Below are 25,744 nucleotides of genomic sequence, written 5' to 3' on the forward strand. Positions count from 1 at the left end.
CGACAATTCCTAATTCATGAGCATGTGCAGCAAAGAAGCCAAACACAATGCGTGTTGGTTGGCTGAGAGACATCAGGACTGCTCGGTGTTCCTGTGATTACAGCCTCTGAGGTGCAGCTCTGAAAAGAACCGACTTAGGAAGACAGCCATTAAGTTCATAATTTGCCGTTTCCTTATGGTTGTTGAATAAAATAGGCATTAACTCCTGCCATTTTAATGTGTTCTGGTTAGAGAAGAGACATTTGTGACGATAATGAGATCTGTGAACCTGCAGAGCAGAACGAACTCTTTGTCTTCCCAGCCCATGGAGGCAATCACAGTTAACACGCAAGGTGACAACACCCCCCGTCTTGCAGCTTCTCATCCCCACAGGAAAAGAAAACAAACCTCCCCAAACATCATCTTTTTGTAGAAGTCATTAAACTGACAAATCCACAAAAGCTGGCTCAAAAGAAATCAAGACACAAAATAATTGACAAATTGTTATCCATGAACATTTAAGATCTATCTCAGGGAAATCATCAGAACCCTCGCACAGTGATCCTTCTTATTTCAGTGAGAATTCTGCTATAGTTCCTATCTGACTTCCATGCCCCAGCAATCAAAAGAAAGAAAAACAAGAAAGGACAAATTAGATAGGGTATGTTATCAATGGAAATAGTAACTACAATACAGCAGTGCTCTAGGGGAGAAAATCTACAAAATGTCAAGTAGAACTAGAAAATAACCCAAGTTTAACATTATGGAAAAGCTACCCAAAAACCAACTGTGAGACAATCATAAAGGAATTGCAGTGTAAAAATTGACATTCTTAATTATCATCCAAACCTATTAAGATTATACTGACTCTAAACTGTATTTGGTAATAAAATATCTAATAAATTTTAGTGGATGTATTCCTACTAAACTCATTTGAAAAGCATTACTGTTTTTTACAAAAAAGGTGAAATTTTGTTAGAATAAGTCACTCCCATAGACATAAGATGGGAACACAATAACTTTAATGATTTAAGTTAAAACGGAAACTTGATTCAGTGATAGGAAAATGAAAATAATTACAAGTAAATCTATACGGGAACGTACAAGCTTCAAGAGCTAAACATCAATCAACTGCTGTCAAAATAAATATTTAAGAAACCAAAAATAAAACTGCTTAATAGTGAGCCTGAAAAGAATATGTAAGAAAAGGAAACAGGAAAATAAATGAAGGAACGCACACAGCAAGCCCCAGTGTGATTTACACACAGAGAGTCAGAGAACGGACTGAACCTGTCTCAGAATGTGACCAATGAGGCAACGGGAAGTGACTAAAAGTCAGTTATGAATCAAAAATGACAACCCAAATCCCAGAGAGCCTTAAATTATTTAATCCAGACATTATCTAAACCTTCAGATCTATTTGGTGCCACGGAGTTCATCACTCTCTATTAGAATGAAATGTGGGACAAACACATTACCGGTTGGTAGGAAACGTTTCCCAGCAAATTCACCTTTGAAGGTCAGGGTCAGCGGTATATTATTGTGGTCATATTTCTTATATGGAGAAGCAACATGTCAAAGGAGGGATTAAACGAATGTTGATCCTGAAATAATGGGCCCACCCTCAAACTCTCAAACCCCGTGGAGGATAAGGAGAACTGAAGGAAGCGAGTCACCTGCAGACTCTTTCATACGCAGCTGGTGTGGGGGCGAGGGGGCAGGGTGGGGGCACGAGGAGCCCAGGGGACAGGCCTTGGTGTGTTCCTTCTACTCTTTAGAACTGCAACACACTATCCGTTTCTAAAACGACTTGTGAAAGAATTTGGCTCCTTACAAAAGAAGCTGAACATGATTGAGTCTTCTCTGCTGAGTCACGAAGCAAACGGCATGCAAGCCCCAGGTGCCCTAGGGTCTCCCCGCACGGTGGCAGGAGGGGTCCCACCCACCAGGCTTCAGCCTACACTGGGACCCTCGCTTGCCCCCGGTGGACCTGTGAAGGCCTTGTGCACGGTACAAACAAAAAGTGAAATCAAATAAGCACTAACTTCTGCCTCCCTCGCAACTGAAAAGTATTAAAAAAAAAAAATCCATAAGGAAGAAACCCAGACCTTGAGGAAAGTATCACTTTAGTGATATGCAGCAACATGTATATTGAAGACTGCTTCTTGGTCTTATCTGTCTGGTTGACAATTTGCTATCTATCCTGGTGAAATCGTGTAAGAAGTATTGATATGACAACATCTTAAAGAAAATGCTCTGAGCATCTAGGTATGTATAATAGATAAAGCAAGTCAGTAGTTAACACTAAGCACGGAGGTGAGTAAAAGCATGCAACCTGGGCACAAGGATCAGTTTTACCATAAAAAAGAAAAATACAGGAAAGGTAAGATTTAAATCATGATTGCCTGATGTAAAGATGGGATAAAAATTTAGAAATGGGCTTTCAAATAAACCGGGAAGAAACAAAATAATCACAGTAAGACAACTTTAGATAGAAGAGTTTTACATCTATAGCAGCGCATTTAAAACCAGAACTCTTATTTCCATTATAATATAGTCAGAACAAATTCTTTGACAATATTCTTTGTACGCTAATAAATCACGTATTTTTGCTGGTGGCCAGTTTGGGTTTTTTTCATCAGAAAACATTAAAAAGTTAAAATAATGACACTACGTATATGTCTAACCAACAATCCTGGTATCTCCTTAATGATTCTTGATAGCTGATTATTTGAATAGAAAGACATGATAAATCAAAATCATATGCCAATTTTAAAAAAAAGGAACATCTTCAAAGTAATTCCAGCAACTAAACGGTACACACAGAATGAATTCCTAATCTGGCAGGAGTCTTAGTTTTTAATTCAAGGTGGTGGTGGTGGTGGTGGGGGGGAGATATGAGGGAGTCTGCCTATTTTACAAAGATGTGAGTGACCCGAATTCCGTGGAGCGGCTGAGTTTCTCACGCTGGCTAAAATTCCCTCGGAACTGTGCATCTGGCCACGCGCTCAGCTGCCAAGAGGGAGCAGGTCAAAGGAGATGATGCAATCTATCAGCCAGCTGGAGGAAGCCACCCAGACCTTGCCCCGCCGCACCCTCTCCGGGCGGTGAATAGACAAGTCCTCGTAGATGATGTACTGGGTGCAGAAGCGCTGATCAGAGTCGGGCTTGGCATGGTAAGCCACCGTGTTGACGGTCTGCGTCACATCGCTGTCTGGCTTGGGCTTCCGGAGGAGAATCTGGCCCCCTGCCGCGGTGGCCAGCTTCATCAGATGGTCCTTCGGATGGTGTCTGTAGGTTCCCCCAAAATAGAAGTAGCATCCATCAAACAGCTTTGGCAACTGAAATGATAGGGGAGAAAGCTGCTGAAGAGCAGACCCATTTTTTTTTTAATTTTTACGAACACTGTCCATCAAAGAGAGAAATAAAAAAAAAGTAATAGTTATAAGCTTTGCTAAGTTAATGACATTCAGAGACAAGCTGTATTTGAAGAGGATCAAAACACGGATGCAAAGCAACTTTTCCTACTTTAGATTCCGCCCCCCTTAAAATTTAGTGGCCATCCTGGTCATTTTTCATTCCCAGACTTTGGTTGTGTTTTGTAGGTACAGGAGCCCAGCAAACAAAAAATGCTAATCGTTTTGTCTTTTATCAGAATGTCCATTCTTCTCTAGTGGAACTTAAAGCCCCAAGAATAACTAAGGTGTCTAAAATATGTTCAGGACACTAGATTAAATTAAATCGTAAGAGTATCACATCTTGTCCACAAACTCTGATGTGACTCTGCCATCCATATTCAGGTCCAGGCTAGTCACCGAGAGACTGTGCCACCAACAGTAGCAGAGGCATCATCTCTAGGGTACGACACATTATGAAGTCATGGCTAGGGTGTCAACTTCCAACAAAAAACACAATTCAGTGTGCGTTGTGGAAATTGAAAAAAAAAAAAAGCTGCATACTTCTTGGACAATTTTTCTTTGTCATCCCGAAGACACTTATCTATCAAGAGATAATGGAATATTATCCATTAACACGGCAATGTGGGGCAATAAAGACATGTGGTAACTAAATCCGAGCAGCAGCTGTTAAGCCTTCTCTCAAGCTACTTCCTGTATCTGAGGCTTACCTCAGATTCTAAAAGGTTTATGGGCATGTTCAAGATGCCCAAAAGCCATTAACCGCAGGAAATTATTGCCTTCTGGATTTTACTGTTCATCAAGATCACCTCTCAGAATCAAGCACTTGAAATAAGCACAATTAAACTTTTAGTCCGTCACCTGTACTTGTGGAAAGGGCAGAAGAAGGTTTTCCTGATGGTGATAATCATATTAAGTTTTAATGAGAATAACAATAGTATCAAAAGGAAAATACCAGCTGTTCCCTGTTGAGCCTGCTTCTCTGAGGTCCTTCAGGAATTTCATACTTTTCTTCCTGTTCCCATTCTTTCTTTTGTAGACATGCTTTTACCCCTGACAAAAGCAAAATAAATATTGAGTGAGTACTGTTTCACTTTTGTTGAATTAAGTAATTGATGGAAGTGAATTCTTCAAGGTTGTGTTATTCTTCTGTGATAGAAACCTTAGTTATGCCAAAACAAGATGCAGTATAGCTGGTTTTCCATATAAAGAAAAAAAAGAAACACATCCTTCAAAGTAAAGTACCACTGAACAACTAATTTGTCTCCTTCCCAACAAATCTGAAACAACACTCTGTCCTACATACAAGATAAAAGAGGAGACAGACATACTGTGTGTCTGTGTGTGTGTACATGCACGTGTGCGCACACGTGTGCCATATGGGCCACTGCCCGTGTGCTGAGACCAGGGATGTGTGCTTGAAGAATCAGTGACCAAAGCCCATCAGGATTAAGTCAATGGAGGCTGGAGGGTCCGAGCGGTGCTAAGGATCAAACCTAGGGCCTCACACAGGCTAAACATGTGCTATATTCCTGATCTAAGGAGTGTTTTGGGGGTGAAGAGCAATACCCAGTGGTGCTCAGGGCTTACTCTTTGCTCTGCACTCAGGGATTACTCCCCGTGAATTAATTTTTATAAAAACAAAATGCAATGCTGGAATCACAGACACGACTATCTAGTTAAAAGTGTGTGTATTTGGGGGAGGAAGGGAGGAAAGAGAGGGAATTATGTATTCTAAAATTTAGTTATTTTTTTTCTAGTTTTAAATGACCAAAAGTACAGTAACTTCTCCAACTGTCCTAACAAAAAAAACTATAACTAGAGCTACTATTAACATTAAAAGTCTTTGCAACACTTCTCCAATCCCAGAATGATGGGTATAGTCCCTCTCAACACTGACGGTACATGTCTTCTACAAAGATGCTGAAGAATGAATTAGTAAATACTGAATTTTTTTATTCAGCCCTTGATGTGGTCCTCCTTCCTGAAATTTTCTCATGACACCTGCAGTGCATTCCGAACAGTACCTTTACCTGAACGGACGTGCCAGTGTAGAACGCCAAGAACGGAACACTGCGGGGCGGGGGAGAGCTCAAGGAGGAGAAAGACACGCTTTGGACGGGCAAGGGCCTGGCGCCAATGACCTCCCCTGACCGACCCTGCCAGCACTGCAGGGCGTAGCCTGGACGTCCCCGAGAGGCACAGATATGGCCCTCCTGATTCCCACAGGCACCGCTGGGCCTCGACAGCTTCCCACCGCCAGGCCCAAGCGCTGAACTCTTGAGGGTGACTGGGAGCCCCCCGACCCCTGCCACAATGCCTGGGAACTTCCCTCCACCATTCAAAACAGCAGCTGGCCTCTGAACACAGCCCTGCTATCCGCTCAGTGAGTAAACGGCTAACACCTAACTACAGAAACAGACCACGTACAGGCCACTTAAGTATTTTATAGATTTAGTTGGTGATTTAAAATGTTAAAAAAAAAAAAGATTAAAATGGCATCTATAAGTAACGACAATAAGGGTCAACAGAACACAGCCTTAGCAGACCCTGGAAGAGGCGAGTGGGCATCCAGAAAATGGCACCGAGGGAGCCATGCCGACCACGCGGCATCTCCACAGGAAGAGGCCTGTGAGTTCCTGGTGCCAAATACTCTTACTGTGAAAATACAACCTGTCCTAGAACGTCCATCCTCATAGCAGTCGCTCAATACATTTCTGCAGAGAAGGGCAGATAAATGCATCATTCTAATTGCAACCACTGAGCTGAATGAAAAATTCCTCCGTCTCACAGGGACTGTTCCCCACTAACAATCTGTCAACATCCCACGTCACCTACTACAAAGAATGAAAACACTCTTTTCATTTCTCTAAAAGTTAAGGAAATTTCCAGCTTTATAATATGTTGGAATGATGACCAAGTGTTGCTAAAGCGGCAGTCACAACAAAACAAGTGAATAAACAAAATCCAGAAGTTATGGAACGTGACCTCTAGACTACAGGCTGCAACACACATGCAAACAAGGTGTGCCCGATTACATGCAGGTTACTCGGCATCTCATGTGGTGGGAAGTTGTGCAGACTGTAACCAGTAAGAAAACGTGCGTCATATCAAAGATATACACATGAAAGGGCTCCTGCTGGACCAAGCCAACCAATTCATATCTGCTTTGATTGCTAACTGGAAATTTCTGATGAATCTCTTCTCTCACAGAAAAGAAAACTTACATTCGAAGAGATTTCAACTGCTTTCTCAGTGACACAAGAGAATGAGAATCCAGGTATCCTCCGACTCCAAATCGATGAAAAGAAACCGTATTCTTCATTTCATTTAAAAAATAAAGCATCTTAGGGCTGGAGCATTAGCACAGCGGGTAGGGCATTTGCCCTGCATGTGGCTGACCCGGGTTCAATTCCCAGTATCCCATAAGGTCCCCTGAGCACTGCCAGGAGAAATTCCTGAGCACAGAGCCAGGAGTAACCCGAGCATTGCTGGGTGTGACCCAAAAGCAATAATAATAATAATAATATTAATAAACAAAGCATCTAAATAAATACCATCCATGCTAAGATTTCATGCATTGTACCAGAAATCATATAAAACTTAATAGGTGGTTAAAAAGGAGAGAAATTAAGAAATTTCAGGCATTAGCCAGAAAATATGCCAACAGTATAAACTTGACTGGGCTGAAGAGAAACTATAAAGAACAACACTGTGTTCTGTGGATCAATGAGTCTGACTGATGCCATGGTGCCCGCTTTCTAATTTGTATTCTGTGAGCCTCAGAATGAAGACATATGTCATTTTCTATAGACATTTGCAAAATTACAAATTCATATTAACTTCCTAGTGTACCTCGAGATAAACCAGTTGAACTGATTTACAAAACAAAAGTGAAATACTCCAAACTGTCATCAAGGGGAATGGTGATGCTACTCAAATAATGCTATTAGCACCACCATTAATGAGAGGGAAGGAATTACCAGCTAAAATATTATCTACTAAATAAATGTTTTTTAAAACTATTTTCAGGTTTCCTTTACTCAACAGAAATCAACCAAACTGCAATATCAAATTTCTAATGCACTTTTCATTTAAACAAATTACCAGAAGTTACACTAAATATCCTTAGTCAAACGCATTTAAAACACGGATCTTCTCGCTAGCCAACTCCACATTTCCTGAAGTGCACAGCCACGGACTCCTCACACCCAATACAGGTCACACTCATACTTTCTGTCTCTGGGTGAAGACAGGGAAAGACTAGAAAGAGCAACACATTCTAATTCCTCAGAGACTTGCAGAGGACTAACTGCAAGAATTCCCCCTCGGTACAGCAGGAACACAGCAAACAGAATGGGGAAGATTAATAGAAGCCCACCAGGCACACTGAGTGGAAAGCAGAACCTGGAAGGTTCTGTTAGTACCAACCAGCTCTATAAAACTCTGAGACAGAGACTTCAGTGACACCATACTGAGGATGCTCAATGAGCTCAGAGACAATGGCACAGGAAGACGACTAGTCAGCAAGCATAAGAAAGTATGAGAGCCAAAGTGAGAATATAGTTTGGGCAGAGCGACAGCACAACTGGTAGGGTGTTTGCCTTGCACGTGGCCGACCCGGGTTCCATTCCTCTGTCCCTCTTGGGAGAGCCCAGCAAGCTACCAAGAGTATCCCACTCGCATGGCAGAGCCTGGCAAGCAACCTGTGGTGTATCTGATATGCCAAAAACAGTAACAAGTCTCACAATGGAGACGTTACTGGTGCCTGCTCGACCAAACAGAATGAACAACAGGAGGACAGTGCTACAGTGTGTGTGTGTGTGTGTGTGTATATACATATAATATATATATGTAATATATATATATATATATATATATATAGAGAGAGAGAGAGAGAGAGAGAGAGAGAGAGAGATGAGTAGCATAACAACAGCTGAGGAAAAGGTTGAGAAGCCCCAAGATGAGATGTAGGAAATCTTTTTAGGACAAGTCCGAGAATAACTGAACAGTGTATCAGAGAACTATGGGATGCGGTCAAAATGAACAATATAAGGATCATCTACAGAATCTCAGGAATAGGAAGGCAAATTCAAAGAAGAGCCACAGATGACAGAAATCCTAGCTAAGAATTTCCCAAAGTTACTGCAGCTTTCATGCACAGAGTCCAAGAGCCCAGAAGGGTCCCAGCAAAAAATAGGCCCAAATACAAAGGCGCACGGTAATCAGGATGACAAAAGAGAAGAGACAGAATAATGAAAGCAGCAAGACCAAGCTAGGAATTTATATACAAAAAAAAGAGCGCCCCTGACAGAGCTATCAAATTAGACTCCATGAGCAGAAGATAATAATAGGTTATATGAAAGGAACACCTCCCCAAAGTTAACTCTCCGGCTAGATGATCACTCGAATAGATTTGGAGGAATGATACAGTGCTTCATGGACAGGCAACAGCTTAGGGAATCCCACAGCCTTGAAACCAGTTTTGCAAAAAATATTAAAGGAGTTTCTTTAAAAAGCAAGACAAACTTCTCAGCAATATGCCACTGAGTGTGGCATTCACTCACTATGCTTTGGGTTGCCCTTTATAAGACCAAGGAGGTTTTGTTATCCTAGCTTGCTAAGGGATTTTATATTTTTCAATAACTAATTAATTATTCATTTATGCTGAATGCTTTGCCTATTCAGGTGTGTATGCTGCATCTTTAGAGATTTTTGTTACAATCTTTTACTTATTAATGCAGACACTTAAGCATTGCCTATAATGTAATATTTTATAGCATAAAGCCTAAAGTCCCTTTTTAGGGTAAAACACTTATATTTTTATAGGCCTATTCAGATTTTCCTTTACAATTTTCTTAGTTCTCTCCTTTGCACGATTACTAAATTGTGTATCTGTAGCATTTACTTATTTTGTGTTAATTTTTAAATGTATTAACAAATTATTCGCATTTTTTTAAGCTAATATACCCACCAAGAGAAAGATACAGTTCTTGAACAAAATCTTTTTCCTCACTTATCAGTAACTTATGACTGTGGAATTTCAGGAGCTTAGCTCAATCATCTAAATGTTGTGTGGGTATCACCATCTTCACAATGAAGCACTGTCTTCCCTTGTTCACCAATTTGCTCGAGCGGGCACCAGTAACATCTCCACTGTGAGACTTGTTACTGTTTTTGGCATATCAAATACGCCACGGGGAACTTGCCAGGCTCTGCCGTGCAGGCGGGATACTCTTGGTAGCTTGCCGGGCTCTCCAAGAGGGACGGAAGAATCGAACCTGGGTCAGCTGTTGTGCAAGGCAAATGCCCTACCTGCTGTGCTATACCTTCACAACACATGTTTTACAAAAGATCCCTCTCCCATGTGGGATATACAGAGAAACATAGTAAAAGAACAACAAATGGCCAAAGTCATCAGTCGTGGACACTTTATCTGTAGAACTGAGCTTACATGGGAGGGCCAGTAGCTTGGGGGGACCTTGGGACACGGGTGGAGGGAAGCAAGCCCTCTGGTGACGGGTGTGCGTTGGAATGCATGAACAGTTTAACAGTACTGTAAACTCTGGTACTTCAATAAAGATGGTTTAAAAAATTTAGGGGGGGGATAGTACAGTTGCAGGCGTCTGGCCCAGACTCAGTCTCCAGCACCTCATTCGGTTCTTTGCATCCCACTAGGAGTGATCTCTGCATGCAGTCAGGAGGAAGCCTAAGTACCACTGGGTACAGGCCCCCTGAAATCACCATATCATTGTCATCCCGTTGTTCATCGATTTACTCGAGCGGGTGCCAGTAACGTCTCTATTCGTCCCAGCCCTGAGATTTTAGCAGCCTCTCCTTATACGCCACAGGGAGCTTGCCAGGCTCTTCCGTGACAGGCCCCCGGCGCCCCCCAAAGGAAAAAAAATACATTAATCTTTAAACTATACTCAGACATTGGTGTTTTAAAATACTCTTTTCTACCAACTTAACATGCTTAAAATTTAACCAAACTATGTATCTGCAATAAAAACCTTAGTGAAATTGTATTAGTCTATCATCTAACATTAAAACAGAGGAGGTAAAGCATATGCAAGACTACTTATGTTTTCTCAGCTATTAATTTCCAAATGAAAATGATCTTCCTGATCATGTCTACCATTTCGGTAAGTTTTCTTTTTACCCTGATCTGATTCCCTCCTAAAGCACTGTAAAACTCAAACTCATTAAGGCAGCCCTAGTCTTAGCAAGCTCTGAAATCCTTGCATGTGAAACTTGGGATTTCTATACACTAACATTTTCTATATAAAAAGGTATATTTTTATATCTTTATTTTCTTAAATAATTTTTGAAAAAAAAAACTTTTGGGGGGCCATACCACATACCAAGCAGTGCTCAGAGATTATTTCTGGGTTTGTGCTCAGAGATCACTTCTGGTGGGCCCAGGGAAACATCTGGGGTCCCAGAAATTAAAACTGGGCCAGTCTCATGCAAAACAAGCATCATACCTGCTGTATTATGGCTCTAGTCAAAAGGCTGTATTTTATTCTCAATATCTCAGAACTACCTGCTCCTCATGAAAACACTGTATATATGTGTATATATATAAACGAATGCATGCTTTCATTCCAGGTGATGAACCACCAAAGATGCTAATGGATTTATGCGAAGCACGGTCACTTAGTTTTAGAGAAAAAAATTTATACAGAGTAGGATTTGGTAATTGAGGTTCCTGAGTTCACACATGCACGCATGCGCATAGAGGCAGAGACGCACAGTCACACACAGACACACAAACACACACACACAGACTATATCATAAAACGGAGATGTGTTCAATATTCAAAGAAGTTAGCCCTATATGTAGGCCATAGAACTTTCCCATATTCTTCAAAAGCCAGAGTAGTAAATAAATTCACATTCTAAAGAATGATTACTCTTCTGATACTACAAGTTATCTGCAACTGAATTTTAACTGAAAATTACAATTAACTATCACTCAGACAACACCCATATACTAATAATATATACATATACATATATATAATGTGTACTATAATTTAACATATAACTTAAAATGTTCAAACATCCTAGGTTAACCAAAAGTCCTAATAAATATAAGTTATAAATAATAAGTTCATATAGCTTAAAAAAACAATAGTTTATTAGTAAAATTAGTGAAGATTTTTCTTCTTTATAATAAATGAACCAGGATATAAAAACTAAAGTTCATTTTCAGATGCTTTTATTTTAATATTAATCCTCCCGGTTAATTAGATTATGATATCCATGAACTAAAAAAGGGAGAAAATTTAAGGGGAAAGACAACAACTAAAGTGGAAAAATAACACTGCAACCTCTAAAAATAGATTAGCAAAATATAACAAATACAAAATTACTAAATTCCACAGCAAAAATACAATGCCTGAAAACTGTACATATAAAATATCAAAGCTGCACTCTTGCCATGATAAACATCTAGATTGGGGAATATCAGATAATATTGTCACAGATTATTCTATTTTGTGATTTAATATAAATAACATTTAAAAACTGATTATTTCCTGCTAGTTCTAATCCCAGTTTCCTAATCACATATTTATACATATATAAAAAACGCATTTCTCAGGCCAGAGAGAGAGTGCAGCAGGTAAGACGCTTGCCTTGCACAGAGCTGACATGGGTTCAATTCCCAGCACTACATGTGATCCTAAGCCTCACCTAAGAGTGCCTCCTGGGGCCAAGGCAGGAGTAAGCCCTGGGTACATGTGGGTGTAGAACAAAACATCACTCCCAACAATAAAAACAAACAACCCCCCCAAAAAAACAAAACCCTCCAAAAAAACCCCAAACGAACTGCGCATTTCCTCATGAAATAGTACGCTAATGTTTTACTCGACATAATGCATATCAGTGAAGGCTAAATTCTATCACAAATCCATAAAAATTCTGTACCCCCAAATTTTAAAGCAAAATTTTGGTTAATTTTGAATGCTCTGCATTATAAATGTTATCAGAGTAATCAGACTTTATAAATGTGGATTAAGACTCAATTAGTCTAATGTCCAAACTGTTTACAAAAAATTGTTAAAACGATCACAACTGGTTTTCTCTTTAAGCCTTATATTTACAGTATATGTAAAGACACTGTAGGTTGGAACAATCACCAGATTCACTCATAGTTGCTGGGTCTACATAACAGGGCTGGAGCAATAGCACGGCGGGTAGGGCATTTGCCTTGCACGTGACTGACCCAGGTTCGATTCCTCCATCCCTCTCGGAGAGCCCAGCAAGCTACCGAGAGTATCCCGCCTGTATGGCAGAGCCTGGCAAGCTCCCCGTGGTGTATTCGATATGCCAAAAACAGTAACAACAAGTCTCACAATGGAGCCGTTACTGGTGCCTGTTCGAGCAAATCGATGAACAATGGGACGACAGTGCTACTTAACAGGTACAGAGACCTGGTCTTTGCGATTACGGACAATCATACACATAGATTTTAAATTCCTCACCAAGAATAAGGCCCCAATGAACTATCTTTGGAAAAGACTAAAAAGTCTAATAGTTGTTAACACTTGAGGCGAAAGGGCAAAATTTCTCATTCAGTTCTGGTGGCACAGTCACGGGGAAGAGCCTCGCAGCTCCTCCAATGGCACTCCTTGGTCCCCAAAGGATTTGCGCACTTACACTCGCACCTGCTAGTGAATGTTTACAGCACGCGACAAAGTGTGAGCTGAACACGACTGACTTGTCCCTCAATAGATGAATGAATAAACAAATTTTGGTACAATTATTCTGTAACAAAATGTGAGTTATTATTCAGCGATAGAGAAACAAATGAGCTATCAAGGCATAATAAGGCACGTATGGATTTTTAAATTCATTTTGTTAAGCCTAAAAAGAGCCCATCTGCATAGGCTAACCAACTGATTTCAATGATGACATTCTGGAAAACACTAACACAAGGAGCTGGGGAGATGGCACCCAGGTTAGCCTGCACAGAGCTTTCCTATGAGGGAGAGAGGGAGAGGGAGGGGGAGAGGGGGAGAGGGAGGGGGAGAGGGAGAGAGAAAGAGAGAGCTTGCCTATGAGGGAGAGAGGGAGAGGGAGGGGGAGAGAGGGAGAGGGAGGGGGAGAGGGAGAGAGAGAGGAGAGAGAGCTTGCTTATGAGGGAGAGAGGGAGAGAGAAAGAGAGAGCTTGCCTCTGAGGGAGAGAGAGAGAAAGAGAGCTTGCCTATGAGGGAGAGAGGGAGAGGGAATGGAAGAGAGGGAGAGGGAGGCAGAGAGGGAGGGGGAGAGGGAGGGGGAGATGGAGAGAGAGAGGAGAGAGAGCTTGCCTATGAGGGAGAGAGGGAGAGGGGGGGAGAGGGAGGGGGGGGGGAGAGAGAGAGAGAGAGAGAGAGAGAGAGAGAGAGAGAGAGAGAGAGAGAGAGAGAGAGAGAGAGAGAGAGTTCTGAGCATCTCTGGGTGCGGGCTTGGAGGTCCCCGGCGGCAGGGCTATTGACAGCACCACACCTAAGCCTAAGATTAAGCCCCCTTGCCATTCCCCACTGGCCACAAGTTACTGGGACTAGAGAAAATGGGCCCCTGTGAGCACTACCAGTCCCTGGAGCCATCAAAGAGGAGAAAATACTGCCGGAAAAGTTAGAGTGAAATAGAGCTTCACCGACATGCATTTTGGGGTGGGGGGATGTGTCCACACTTGGTGGTGCTGTTTATTCTCCTACTGGGGGTGTGAGGGGGACAGTGGGGACATGACACCGCAGGGATGGAGCCTGCCGTGTGCAAGGTAAGCGCCTTGCCGCCTCTCTGGCCCCCTAACACGCACTTCCAAAATAATAACTAACAAGCCTCTACCTACAAATTCACCAGATTTCTTTTGGTTCTGTGCATGAACTGCAGCCACAAGTTTATACATTGTTCAAAATGAAGATAAAACTGGTTTATGCTTTAAACCTTTTAAAATATCCTGCTACTTCCCAATGCTTGTCTTTATAATTATGTATCCTGCAGATATTCTAAGGATTTCAGAATTTTCTTGATTCTGTCAAATTAAGTTTGTTTTCTCACTTATTGATCTAAAGATGCACAGCTTTTCTGTTTGTTTGTTTTTGCTTTTCTACTTGCATTGCCTGCTTCAGAGTAAACTCTCAGAGTAGGACAGTTATGTGAACAATGTGGCCACACGCTGTGAAGGGCATCCTTAGGCCACTGTACTGCACATACTGTAACATGCACAGCGCTTACACAAGCCAGAGGAAACAGCCCATTACCCACTTAGGTGGATGGGACCTCCCACTGGGACCACGGTGGTATATATACGAGCAGATATTGATCGGAACATTCAACACATGATATCACATTAAAGAAGGTAAGAAATTCTGTAAGCATGAAGCAGACTCACCATGAACCTTACTTAATGCTTTGTATATCAAATTATCATGTTTTGATAATTAGTTCAACATAAAAACAGAATAACAATCACAATTACTATTCCATTCAGAGAAAAATTTTAGCACTACATAGAAATCTGTGGATTTGATTGAGGTTACTTATAGAATAATAAAAAAAAAAACTGCCTTTGCTATTTCTTCTTCTCATCTAAAACAAAAGCTTATTTGGCCCTTCTGTTCCTAACAGACTCAAGTGCAGTGTGAAAGGATAGTCACATTTTAACAGCTATTCCCTTGGGTGCTGAGAACTTTTAAAACTTATACAGCAATGACTTCATATAAACATAGACGAGAGGGGGAAAGGGATTAAAGAAAAGATGATAGCCATCAGTTCTCTTTACAATGTGAAGAATATAGAAATATATAGATACATATTTAATACAAAGGTCAGATTAGAAAAATCTTTGAAAGCTGTGTACTAACATAAGTCAGTAAAAGAAGCATCACAATTTTGTAGGCTGGCCAATAATGGCAGGATGGAATAGCACTGTTTATACTCTAAGAGTTTCTTTTTAAGAACTTGGGGTCAGAGAGACTGTCTAGCAGGTTGGGGACTCGCCTTGTACCACAGCCAAGTGGATTTGATCCCTGGCATCCCCTGAGCCTGCCAGGAGTGATCTCTGAGCACAAATGGTGTGACCACTGTAGCACTGCACTGTAGCACTGTCATCACGTTATTCATCGATTTGCTCGAGCAGGCACTAGTAACATCTCCATTGTGAAACTTGTTATTACTGTTTTTGGCATACCGAATACACCATGGGTAGCTTGCCAGGCTCTGCTGTGCGGGTCGGATACTCTCGGTAGCTTGCTGGGCTCTCCAAGAGGAACAGAGGAATAAAACCCGGGTTGGCCACGTACAAGGCAAATGCCCTACCCACTGTGCTATCGCTCCAGTCCCATGGTGTGACCACAAAACCAAAATATAATTAAAAAAAAAAAACTTATTGAAATATCTTTGCTTCCTTCATCCTACTCACGTCTTTAACTACTAAAACTCACCCTTATGCAGAGATAACACCTATGAGAAATTAGCATCAAATCGATGAGTAATGCATTATTTCATCATTTTTTCTTAAAGAATCTCACTCTTAACTCCAATTTCTGTACAATTTCCTATAAAATACATGATGGGACATGATGGCTGGCATTAGAGTATATAGTGTATTCTCTGCATCTTCATGCTAAGTCTACTGATATTATAAGATGTTCTACATATACACTGGGAAAATGAAAGGCTTTGTCTAAAAGCAAGCATTAAGCAGATACTCTCAAGTTTAAATAGGGTGGGATAAATTAATAAGATGAACCTAATTTTTATAAGCTCTACATTTTTGCATTCAAATGTGAAATTTTGGTCTATATCACCTTTAAAAAAAGAAAGGCAATAATTTTCAAGGAAATCTGAATAAACCTGAATGCTTTTACAATCAGAGGGTCAGAGAGGAACGACATGGCTTAAGGCACACCAGCACAGCACAACACAATCCCCTCAGTACTGCTGAGTGCAGCCCTGGGGGGTCCCCAACACCGCTGGGCTGCTGTGGCAATCTCTGGAACCCCAGGACCAACCAGTACCACACACTTCATCCTAGCAGGGAACTGCCCGAGCGGCTGTCTTGGAATCACTGGGGGGCACCCAAAATAGAATAACTTAAAAGATGAAACTAATCTGAGATTCCTGATACCAAGAATAACACAGAAATTCCTGAGGAAGGTAAAGAAGGTATGAGAGTTCCCGACTTATCTCTCTAGAGCCAGGGATTAGGGAAGGTGGTTATCTCAAAGCCTGAACCTACTTTTCTTTGGACTCTGTATGAGAAAATATAGGGAAACGAACTTCAAAAGATTCCACCCATCCTTTATCCTGCAGGAACCACTGATATCAGCGTATGTTATTCACTACTGTGAGAATCACCAAATAACGCACTATTAAGCCAGCTTGAGTCCATCAGAGATTCTATAAAAATGACATGGCCACGCCATTAAAGTGACAAAACTTCCATTTCTTGAAGAAGGCAGATTTTATGGAAATGAATTGGGGAGCCTGTATCTGTAACCAGCTGCAAGTTCAGCACATTCACGAGAACGAGACCCCAAGTTAAATGGTGAGAGCCTTAAAGTTCACTTTTTTTTTTTTTTTTACAGGGCTCCTTTATTACTGAAGCCAAATTATTATGAAAATCTATTCCTTCCGATACCCACAGGCCAGGTTTCTGGCACAGGCTCAGTGCAAAAGCTTATCTATAATGGAACCAATTTGAAACAATTTTTAAACTTGGAGGCCCAGGAAGACTTGCGAGCGGATTTGAAAAGGAAAAGGGAGCCCCAAAGAGAGGAGTGAGACAAAGCAGGACTTTATTGTCTGTGCAAATGGACAGTCAGTTCCATTCCTGATCTGCTGATCCTAAGCCTTAGCCTGGCAGATGCTGGTCACAGAGATCGATGGGGATGGATGGCAGAGTCATGTCAGTCCCAGCCTGCCGGAGCGATCAAACCACAACCCTGGAGACCTCCCCCCCCCCACCCCCCAGACCAGGAAAGTGGTAGCTATGTTCAGAGAGGACATGCATACCAACTGCCAAAGTAAAGCTCTTTTACAAACCAAATTAACTCCAAGCCACAGTTTAAATAATATAATTAAGATCTTGATAAATCAAGCATTCCTCCCATAAAACCTTCAAAGCACAAAGCCATAAAACAAAATTCAGGGGGGAAACCAATTCATTCTAATCCAGCATTGCTTCTTCGAAAGTTTTGTTAAAGCAGCAATTTTTTTTCTAACTTTTTAATTAAAATAATTATAAATTCAGGAGGCTGCAAAGACATTCACAATGAAACAGTGTAGACTGTTCCTCCCATGTCCAATGATAACAGCTAAAAGAATATGAAAACCAAGAATTTTATATGAATACAATCCATTCAGATAAATCAGACTTTAGCAGTTAAACATGCATGTGTGTGTTCAGTATAATAAATCTATGCAAGAAATTTAATCACATATAGTGCAGACATGTGTAATGCGGCCACCGCTAATACTAAAACATTCAACACCATCAAGACTATATTCATAAAAGTTTCATTAAAAAAAAAAAAGTTACTCCAAGTGCCAAAGAGACAGTACAGTGAGTAAGATGCCAGCATGAATAGTCAACTCACATTCAATCCCTGGCACTGTAGATGGTCCCTGAGTACCAGCCAGGAGCGGTCACTAAGCAGAGGACAAGAAGTACTCCCTAAGCTCTGCCAGGTGTGCCCCCAAACAAAAACAATTAGTAAGCACAGCTCAGGGGTCTAAGTCAGCCACCCTATCTGAAGTAGGAACTTCAGCTATTTAAGATTACAAAAGAAGCCTACTTGAGCTTTCTCTTTCCTGTTTCTTAAACTTCAAGTCCTATAACCCAAGGTCAAAAGGGTAAGTAAGTCTGAGTCCAAAGAGAGACCAAAGGCAGCTCTGAGGGTAGTGACATTTGACTACTCACTAGAAGCAGGAAACAGTGATACAAATTCAGCAGGAGCTCGGACAAAAGCAGTGTAACTGCCCGAAACCAAACCAGGTTTTTGGTTTGGTGAAAGAATTTCACTACAGTCCCATGATCATAAAAAATTTTTGTCATTTTGCGAGATGGGGACACAAAAATGTGGAGTGGAAGCATTAGGTGAGACTGGGCTTTTTGGGGTTTTTGCTGTTCTTTTAGGATTTCACCTGGCATCTCTGCTGAGATTTGCTGGAGGACAATGAGATTCTGGGGATCAGAACCCTGATATCTCTTACACAGAGCTCCAGCATGCTGAGCAATTTCTCCGGGCCAGAAGGGTAGAGTTTTTTGGTTTTTTTGTTTGTTTTTGTTTTTGAAGGTTATAAACCAACTTTTAGACTGAAAATTCAGGGTCACACAATCATAAGGTGCTGATGACCATGCAATGAAATACAGGACAAAACAGTCTGAATGTCCCCTCAGAACAGCATCCAGAAATATACCGGATTAGCTAAGAAAGCAAGAAGATGTTAAGTTTTTAGAATAATGTGAAACCAATAAACTTCCATTATTTTACAGTCTATATTTATTTATTTATTTATTTGCTTTTTGGGTCACACCTGGCGATGCACAAGGGTTAACTCCTGGCTCTGCACTCAGGAATAACTTCTGGCGGTGCTCAGGGGACCATGTGGGATGCTGGGAATTGAACCGAGTTGGCCACGTGCAAGGCAAACGCCCTACCCTACCCGCTGTGCTATCGCTCCAGCCCCTGTAGTCTTGTCTTTAAAACGTGAGCTTACTGCATTAAATATAAATTAATAGTCTACTCCCTTTGGCCTGAAGAGCTTTGGGTTGGAGAGACAGTTCAATGGGTCAAGTGTATCACTCTCACACACACACACACACACACACACACACACACACACACACACACACACACACACACACACACACACACACACATACACACACACACACACACACACACACACACACACACACACGCATTCCCCCCCACCCCCCGTTTCTTGCCGCCTGGCATGCAGGAGGCCTAGATCCCAACCCCAGCACCACATGGGTCCCCGAGCACTGCGGGGAGTGACCCCAGCACAGAGTCAGGAGTAACCTGTGAGTGCTTCTAGGTGTGACCCAGGAAAAACAATTTTTAATGAACTTCTCAAAATGTAATCACAAATCAAAAGATTAAAAGAAGTCACTTAAATAACTGTTGGCAGAAACACAGTTTATAAAAAGGTAGGTCTACTAAACTCATTTTATAATTCACACGAAACCAACACTTACATTCGAAGTTTAGAATCCAGCATCCATTGAGAATCCCAAGCATACATTTCAGAGTACTTTGGACTGTGTCGCCAGGAACAATGACATGCGTTACTAGAAAGAAAATGAGGAAAGCTGTTAGAAGGAACAACAAAATAATTATTTGTCTAGTCTGCTATCAGAAACCACTTAGTCTGCACTTCAGAAATCTACCAGAATTCTCTTTAACATCAACCATCTTTGTACTTAAGGTATATTTTTTATTATCATTCTCTAGCCTGTACACCAACCTGAAAAATCAGTTCACTAATGGTATTATCCTAAAGGCACATTAGCAAATGCAAAATTTTTCTTTTATTTTCAAATTGGAACTTAGAACAGAAAGCACTACAATTCTACTATGATCTGTCATTAGCAAAACTCACTGATTTGTCCTTCAGACATATAATTATTCTGTTCTAAAATATTTGCAAAGCTTTAAACTTCACACTTCAGAACTAAATTAAGCCTATAAATAGTTTACAGAAAACATTTTAGATTTCTTTAGATTTATTACAAGTCAAACTATATAGCCATATCCCAACAGTTAAACCATATATAATTTATATAATGGAATTATATAAAGCAAAACACATTTGATTTTTTTCCTACCAAAAACAAATAAACAGGGGCTGGAGGAATAGCACAGCGGGTAGGGCGTTTGCCTTGCACGCAGCCGGCCCAGGTTCAATTCCCAGCATCCCATATGGTCCCCTGAGCACCGCCAGGAGTAATTCCTGAGTGCAGAGCCAGGAGTAAGCCTTGTGCATCGCCAGGTGTGACACCCAAAAAGCAAATAAAATAAAAAATAAAATAAATAAACATCCTCACCCGTATTATCAAACTCAGCACATTTTTTAGCTTTCAGAACTGCTGCAAGTTCACTGAGCATCTTCTGTTGTTCTGAAGAAAGTCCACTGCCTATAAGTATCAGAGGACCGCTCCTGCGCTGACCAGAGTTCGCCGGCTAATGGAAAAGCAGATGTGACAACATTAAAGACACTGAAACACCAGAGAATGAAAGAAAGCTTCGTTTACTAGAGAGATATGACCTGGAACTTCATTACTTACTTCACTCTAGCCTTTCTGAACAAGTTCCATGACTCATTACTCAACATCCTAATGTTCAAATTATTTAAAGAGTTATTTTCCTATTTTCTGTTTTCCTCTTATTAAAACAAACACTACTTGGGATAGATCTCTATAAATCCAAGGACTCTTGCTTTCTTTGCTCTAAAACAGGTCTCTGTAGGATCTTAAAACTTCATTGTAGGGGCTGGAGTGATAGCACAGCGGGTAGGGCGTTTGTCTTGCATGCGGCCGACCCGAGTTCGAGTCCCAGCATCGCATATGGTCCCCTGAGCACTACCAGGAGTAATTCCTGAGTGCAAAGCCAGAGTGACCCCTGTGCATCGCTGGGTGTGACCCAAAAAGCAAAAGATAAAATAAAACATCATTCTATCACCAGTGAGCTTTTATTAAAAGCTTTTTAAGTATCCTTTTAACGTATTTTAAAGATACTTTTTAAGTATCATCCCTCTACTAGTTTTGTGCAATAATGTTAACCTCAACTTGGTCTATTTAAACTGAGACGATATGAAAAAACAAAAACCAAGAACAGCAATGTTTCTGTAACAGTGTTTGTCTCAAAGATGTATATAGAGCTTGGCCATCAGAGAAGTTAACTCTAAAAACCAAGAAAACAGAAACACAAGAGAATACAGAAGTTGAATCAAATCCACCAGTACTACTATCAATGTCACTCAAGAAAAACTCTAATAAAACCTAATATTTTTATTATAATTTAGGTAGTTATAAAGTTTTAAAGTTTATGGTATCCACATGCAAAAAAAACTACATCATTTTCCACCATAATTCCTATATCTCTACTAATATTTTTATTTTAAATACAAAGACGTGGAATTTAGAGGAAACAAAAAAAAATCCAATTTGTAGAGGCAACAATGAATGGCATTAGAAATTAGAAGGGGCTGGAGAAATAATATAGCAGGTAAGGTGCTGTCCTTCACAGAGCCAAACTGGGTCGATCTTTGGCATCACCTATGATCCCTGAAGCCAGGAGTAAGCCCTGAACATTGCCAGCGTGACTCAAAACAAAAACAAAAATTAGGAGAAAAAAGTTTAAAAACAAAATGCAGCAATAACCAACAATGGAATACTGTCTTCAACAGCAGCCAGAAGAATTTTAATAAATTTTACTGCTCAGAAATGGAGTAAGACTTTGTCAAAAGTTACTTAATGAAATAACAGCAATGACCCAGCAAAAAAAAAAGGTAAATTAGCATTAATGTATTCAATGGCAAAAAACACTGTAATCTTTCAAATATAAGATATGAAAGCTACAGTGTGTCTGAGCATGTATGTACACTTCTGGGATCCTGACTTCTGGGCTCTTGACGGTCCGAAGAATATGAGTAAAACTGAAGGTGATCACTAGGAGAATTCAGCAACTTGATTCAAGATAGCTGGTATTTAAATACTCACTTGGCAGAAGAGTAGCAATAATTTATCTAGTCAGATGCCCCACAGTAACGGTGCATCTAAATTATTGTCTAAGTCTCTATACACACCTCTATCTGAATAATTCATTCAAGATGTGTCTAATAATTCACTAAAACAAGCATGTATGCAAGACAATTTAAGCTTTTTTCTATACATATTTAGCACTTAAAAATTCAGCTTACCTAACTTATTTCCCGTAAGGAACACATTACAAAGGTTTTACAAGTCATGGTACACTTGTCATACAAACATTAGCATTGCATTCCTTACATATGTATCTTTCCTCTTCATTTGCATTATTAGATCATATAACCATGTCTAATCTAAAGATTGCAAACACTCCTTAACATGAAAATAGTTCAATATTTTATGGATTGCTCAATTACTCTAGGCTAATATTAGAAAGCAGTATTTCAAAAAGTGGTGTCAGTTATACAAATAAAAGTGCCATAAAAATAGTTCTAAATGGAGCACATTACTTTTCAATTTATGTAACTTCACTTCAGCTAAATCAGTTCTCTGCACAATACAGGAGTGAAGATATCAACTCCAAATATAGCATGCGATACTATTTCCACCAGCCAAAGGAAAGCACCAAAGTGGGTCAAGCATTTTCTCCTATCGTAGTGTTTTACTTGGAATAAAAAATAGAAGCTGGCACTAATTTCTTACAGTTAAGAAATGTTATTAAAAAAAAAAAAAACACAAACATAAAGCAAACAGCTGCCAAAGTCACATGCCTGATCTGGGGCAGGATGCGGAAGCGCATCGACGGCATTTAAACAAACAGATGTCTCAGAAACACAAGGTTCGAGAGACATTCAAAGAACAACCCGAAGGGTCACTAACCCAGATTTTATAGAGATGTGAGAATTATGTACACTGGTAAACACCCTTTATTTGAGGAATAATTCAGTATGGAACTTCTTCTTAGAAAAATTAACTCAACTGAATTTAACAAATTTAGAGTCTTTCAGAAATAGCTGTTGGAAAAAAAAAGTCGGGGAAGGGCCAGGAATACAGCTCACGGGCTCCGTGGCCAGGTTGCTGCACCAAATGACCCCACGAGCACAACCAGGACTGACCCCGGAGCACCATTCCATTCCAGTAGTAGCCACAGAGAACCTCCAGATCCAAAAGCAAGTAAAACTAACTTTAACTACAAAACTTTTTTTTTTTTTGCTTTTTGGGTCACACCCGGCGATGCACAGGGGTCACTCCTGGCTCTGCACTCAGGAATTACCCCTGGTGGTGCTCAGGGGACCCTATGAGATGCTGGGAATCGAACCCGGGTCAGCCGCATGCAAGGCAAACACCCTACCCGCGTTGCTATCACTCCAGCCCCTAACTACAAAACTTTTAAATCATGGCACTAAACCAGGATAAGCACGCTTCCCAGGGGCTCCTGGACTGGGAAGTGACAAAGGCAGCAAGGCAACCAGCTGGCTTCTCGGCCCTGCTGGGCTCAGCTGTGCTGTGCTGGGCCTGAAGGACTGTCCAACACCCAATCTATCTATCCATCTTCCTTGGAAACAAAACTTCGAACTAGGAAACCAAAGAATTCAAAGCCTACCCACTCACCTCCGGGCAACCTCTAGCATTAGCCTGGAAACCACTGATTTAATTCAATGATTAGCTTAGAAATCTCTGATTTAAAGAATTTAAATTCCCCCCCCTCCCCCGTTTGCGGGCACTCTTCTTGGAGATGAGGCAGCTACAATACACAAGAGCAAACCCCAGCACTCACAGTTTATAATTAAGTACTGAGTGAGAAAAACACAACATGTTTAGATATGTATATACACATACATTTTTTTTTAGCCCCAAACCCTTGCTTTATTTTACCACGTCACTTATACCACCTAATACATTAAGGATGTGTGTACACACACACACACACACACACACACACACACACACACACACACACACACACACACACACACACACACAGTTTATATGTGTGTGTAATATATAAGGAGCACCCTTCCGGATATACACACAATGTATTAGATGACAAAAGATGAACCAGATATGCAGGGAGAGAGTAAACTGCCATTCAGATTCCCACATGCATTTCTGGCAGAGTATACAGGTGCAAAGGATCTGAAAAAGGATCTGAAAAGCGCCACGTTTGGAGCTTTCAGGGCAGCGAGGCAGCTCTGGGGATGAAAAAGATGAGAGAAGGAGGTCCAGCACAGTTGCTGGAAAAAGACATCCCAAAACTTCAATTTTAGGTACATAAACCATTATTATAGAGTGGAGCCATAGTATAAGTGGAGCGAGTAGCCAGGCTGGGTTCCACCCACAGAAGCAAGCCCCCAGTGTGACCCCTGAGCCAAGAGCAATACCTCTACCGAGCGGGTGCAGTGCCAATGCCACAACAAACATTCTTTCTCTTAATTTAGGTGTCTTAAATCATTCATTACCATTTTCCTTCGCCAAAGTATCTACCACAAAATTAGTAAAAGATGGACAAACAGAGATAGTAAACAATGATATGCACAAGGCATGTCCCTGAGACATGCAGAAAGTCTCTTTCATACCTTGAACCAAAATCACAGCAGTGCTGGACAGCTGAATTGAGAGGATAATCACTTTCCTCTTTCCTGAAGGGCACTGCTATTCTAAGATCCAAGAATACCATCAAGATATCTTTATTTATGGCACATTTAAAATAATCCTTCCCCAGCTTTTATGTAAAAGGAACACTGGCAAATGATCACTTATGCTATATTCTGCCTGAAGAGTTTATGTTCAAATAAATGTCAATTTGCAGATATTTTTAGGGTGGAACTAAATGATGAGTACTGGCCCCAAATTTAAGACATTTGGGTATATTTTTGTTTTCGGTTCTTTATCCTTTGGGGGGTGGGGGCGCGGGAGTCGGGGGACAGGGGAGATTATCGCCAGGGATGCTCAAGAGTACTCTGGCTCTGCACTGCTGGCCACGCTCAGGGCACCATATGGGTTGACCATTGTGCAAGGCGGGCACCTTAACCCCAGCACTAGCTCTCCGACCCAAGGCATCTGGGTTTGAACTCGACCACCCACTCAAGAAAGAATGTTGCCTATGGCCAGCTTACTCTGGGGAGTCTGTTCGCTGCCGTCTAAGCTATCAAGCTGAGAGGATGGCAAAGTCAGGTCAGTAAGAATCGGGACGCTGCAAGTAGCCACTTAACTCCCAAGTTAACCCAAGGAGAATGACTTACTATTGGGATTATCTTTAGACCAGAGCATGCATGTGTCTCTTAAGCATTTGAGGGAAAGCTTCCTGGTTGCTTTTATTTGCAGTCAACGACACTCAAAGACAACATCTTGATGGAACGTTTACCTTCAAAGACTTAAACAGCTTCCCTGATTCCCGCCTGAGGTTAGCTTCTTCCTTCTCTCAAGTCTACTCTATACATCTATGTCTTCCATTAGGACAGTACAGCATGCAAAGATACTTTATTGCATGCTGCAATATCTAAATTCCCCACTAAGCTACAAGTTCCGAAGGAATCCACATCCTTTCCACATCCTTTCCACTTTATCTCTAGCCTGTCTTAAACTTCAGGCCTGCATATTCAATTGTCTATTCAACATCTCT

The 25,744-nt window shown here is 40.9% G+C and overlaps 1 protein-coding gene across 2 annotated transcripts in view; it reads right to left on the reverse strand.

Moving 5' to 3' along the window:
- Positions 1–984: 984 nt before the first annotated feature.
- Positions 985–25,744, reverse strand: part of BARD1 (BRCA1 associated RING domain 1) — a 93,725-nt gene continuing 68,965 nt past the window's right edge. For both annotated transcript variants that reach the window (XM_055121494.1, XM_055121495.1), the window contains exons 8-11: positions 20,461–20,596; positions 19,612–19,704; positions 4,351–4,448; positions 985–3,320 (exon numbers count right to left, since the gene is read on the reverse strand). In XM_055121494.1, the coding sequence (XP_054977469.1) occupies positions 2,988–3,320; positions 4,351–4,448; positions 19,612–19,704; positions 20,461–20,596 (660 nt within the window). In that variant the 3' untranslated portion in view covers positions 985–2,987. The remainder of the gene's footprint in view (positions 3,321–4,350; positions 4,449–19,611; positions 19,705–20,460; positions 20,597–25,744) is intronic.

The sequence above is a fragment of the Sorex araneus genome, chromosome X (assembly GCF_027595985.1).
Source record: "Sorex araneus isolate mSorAra2 chromosome X, mSorAra2.pri, whole genome shotgun sequence".
Lineage (NCBI taxonomy): Eukaryota > Metazoa > Chordata > Mammalia > Eulipotyphla > Soricidae > Sorex > Sorex araneus.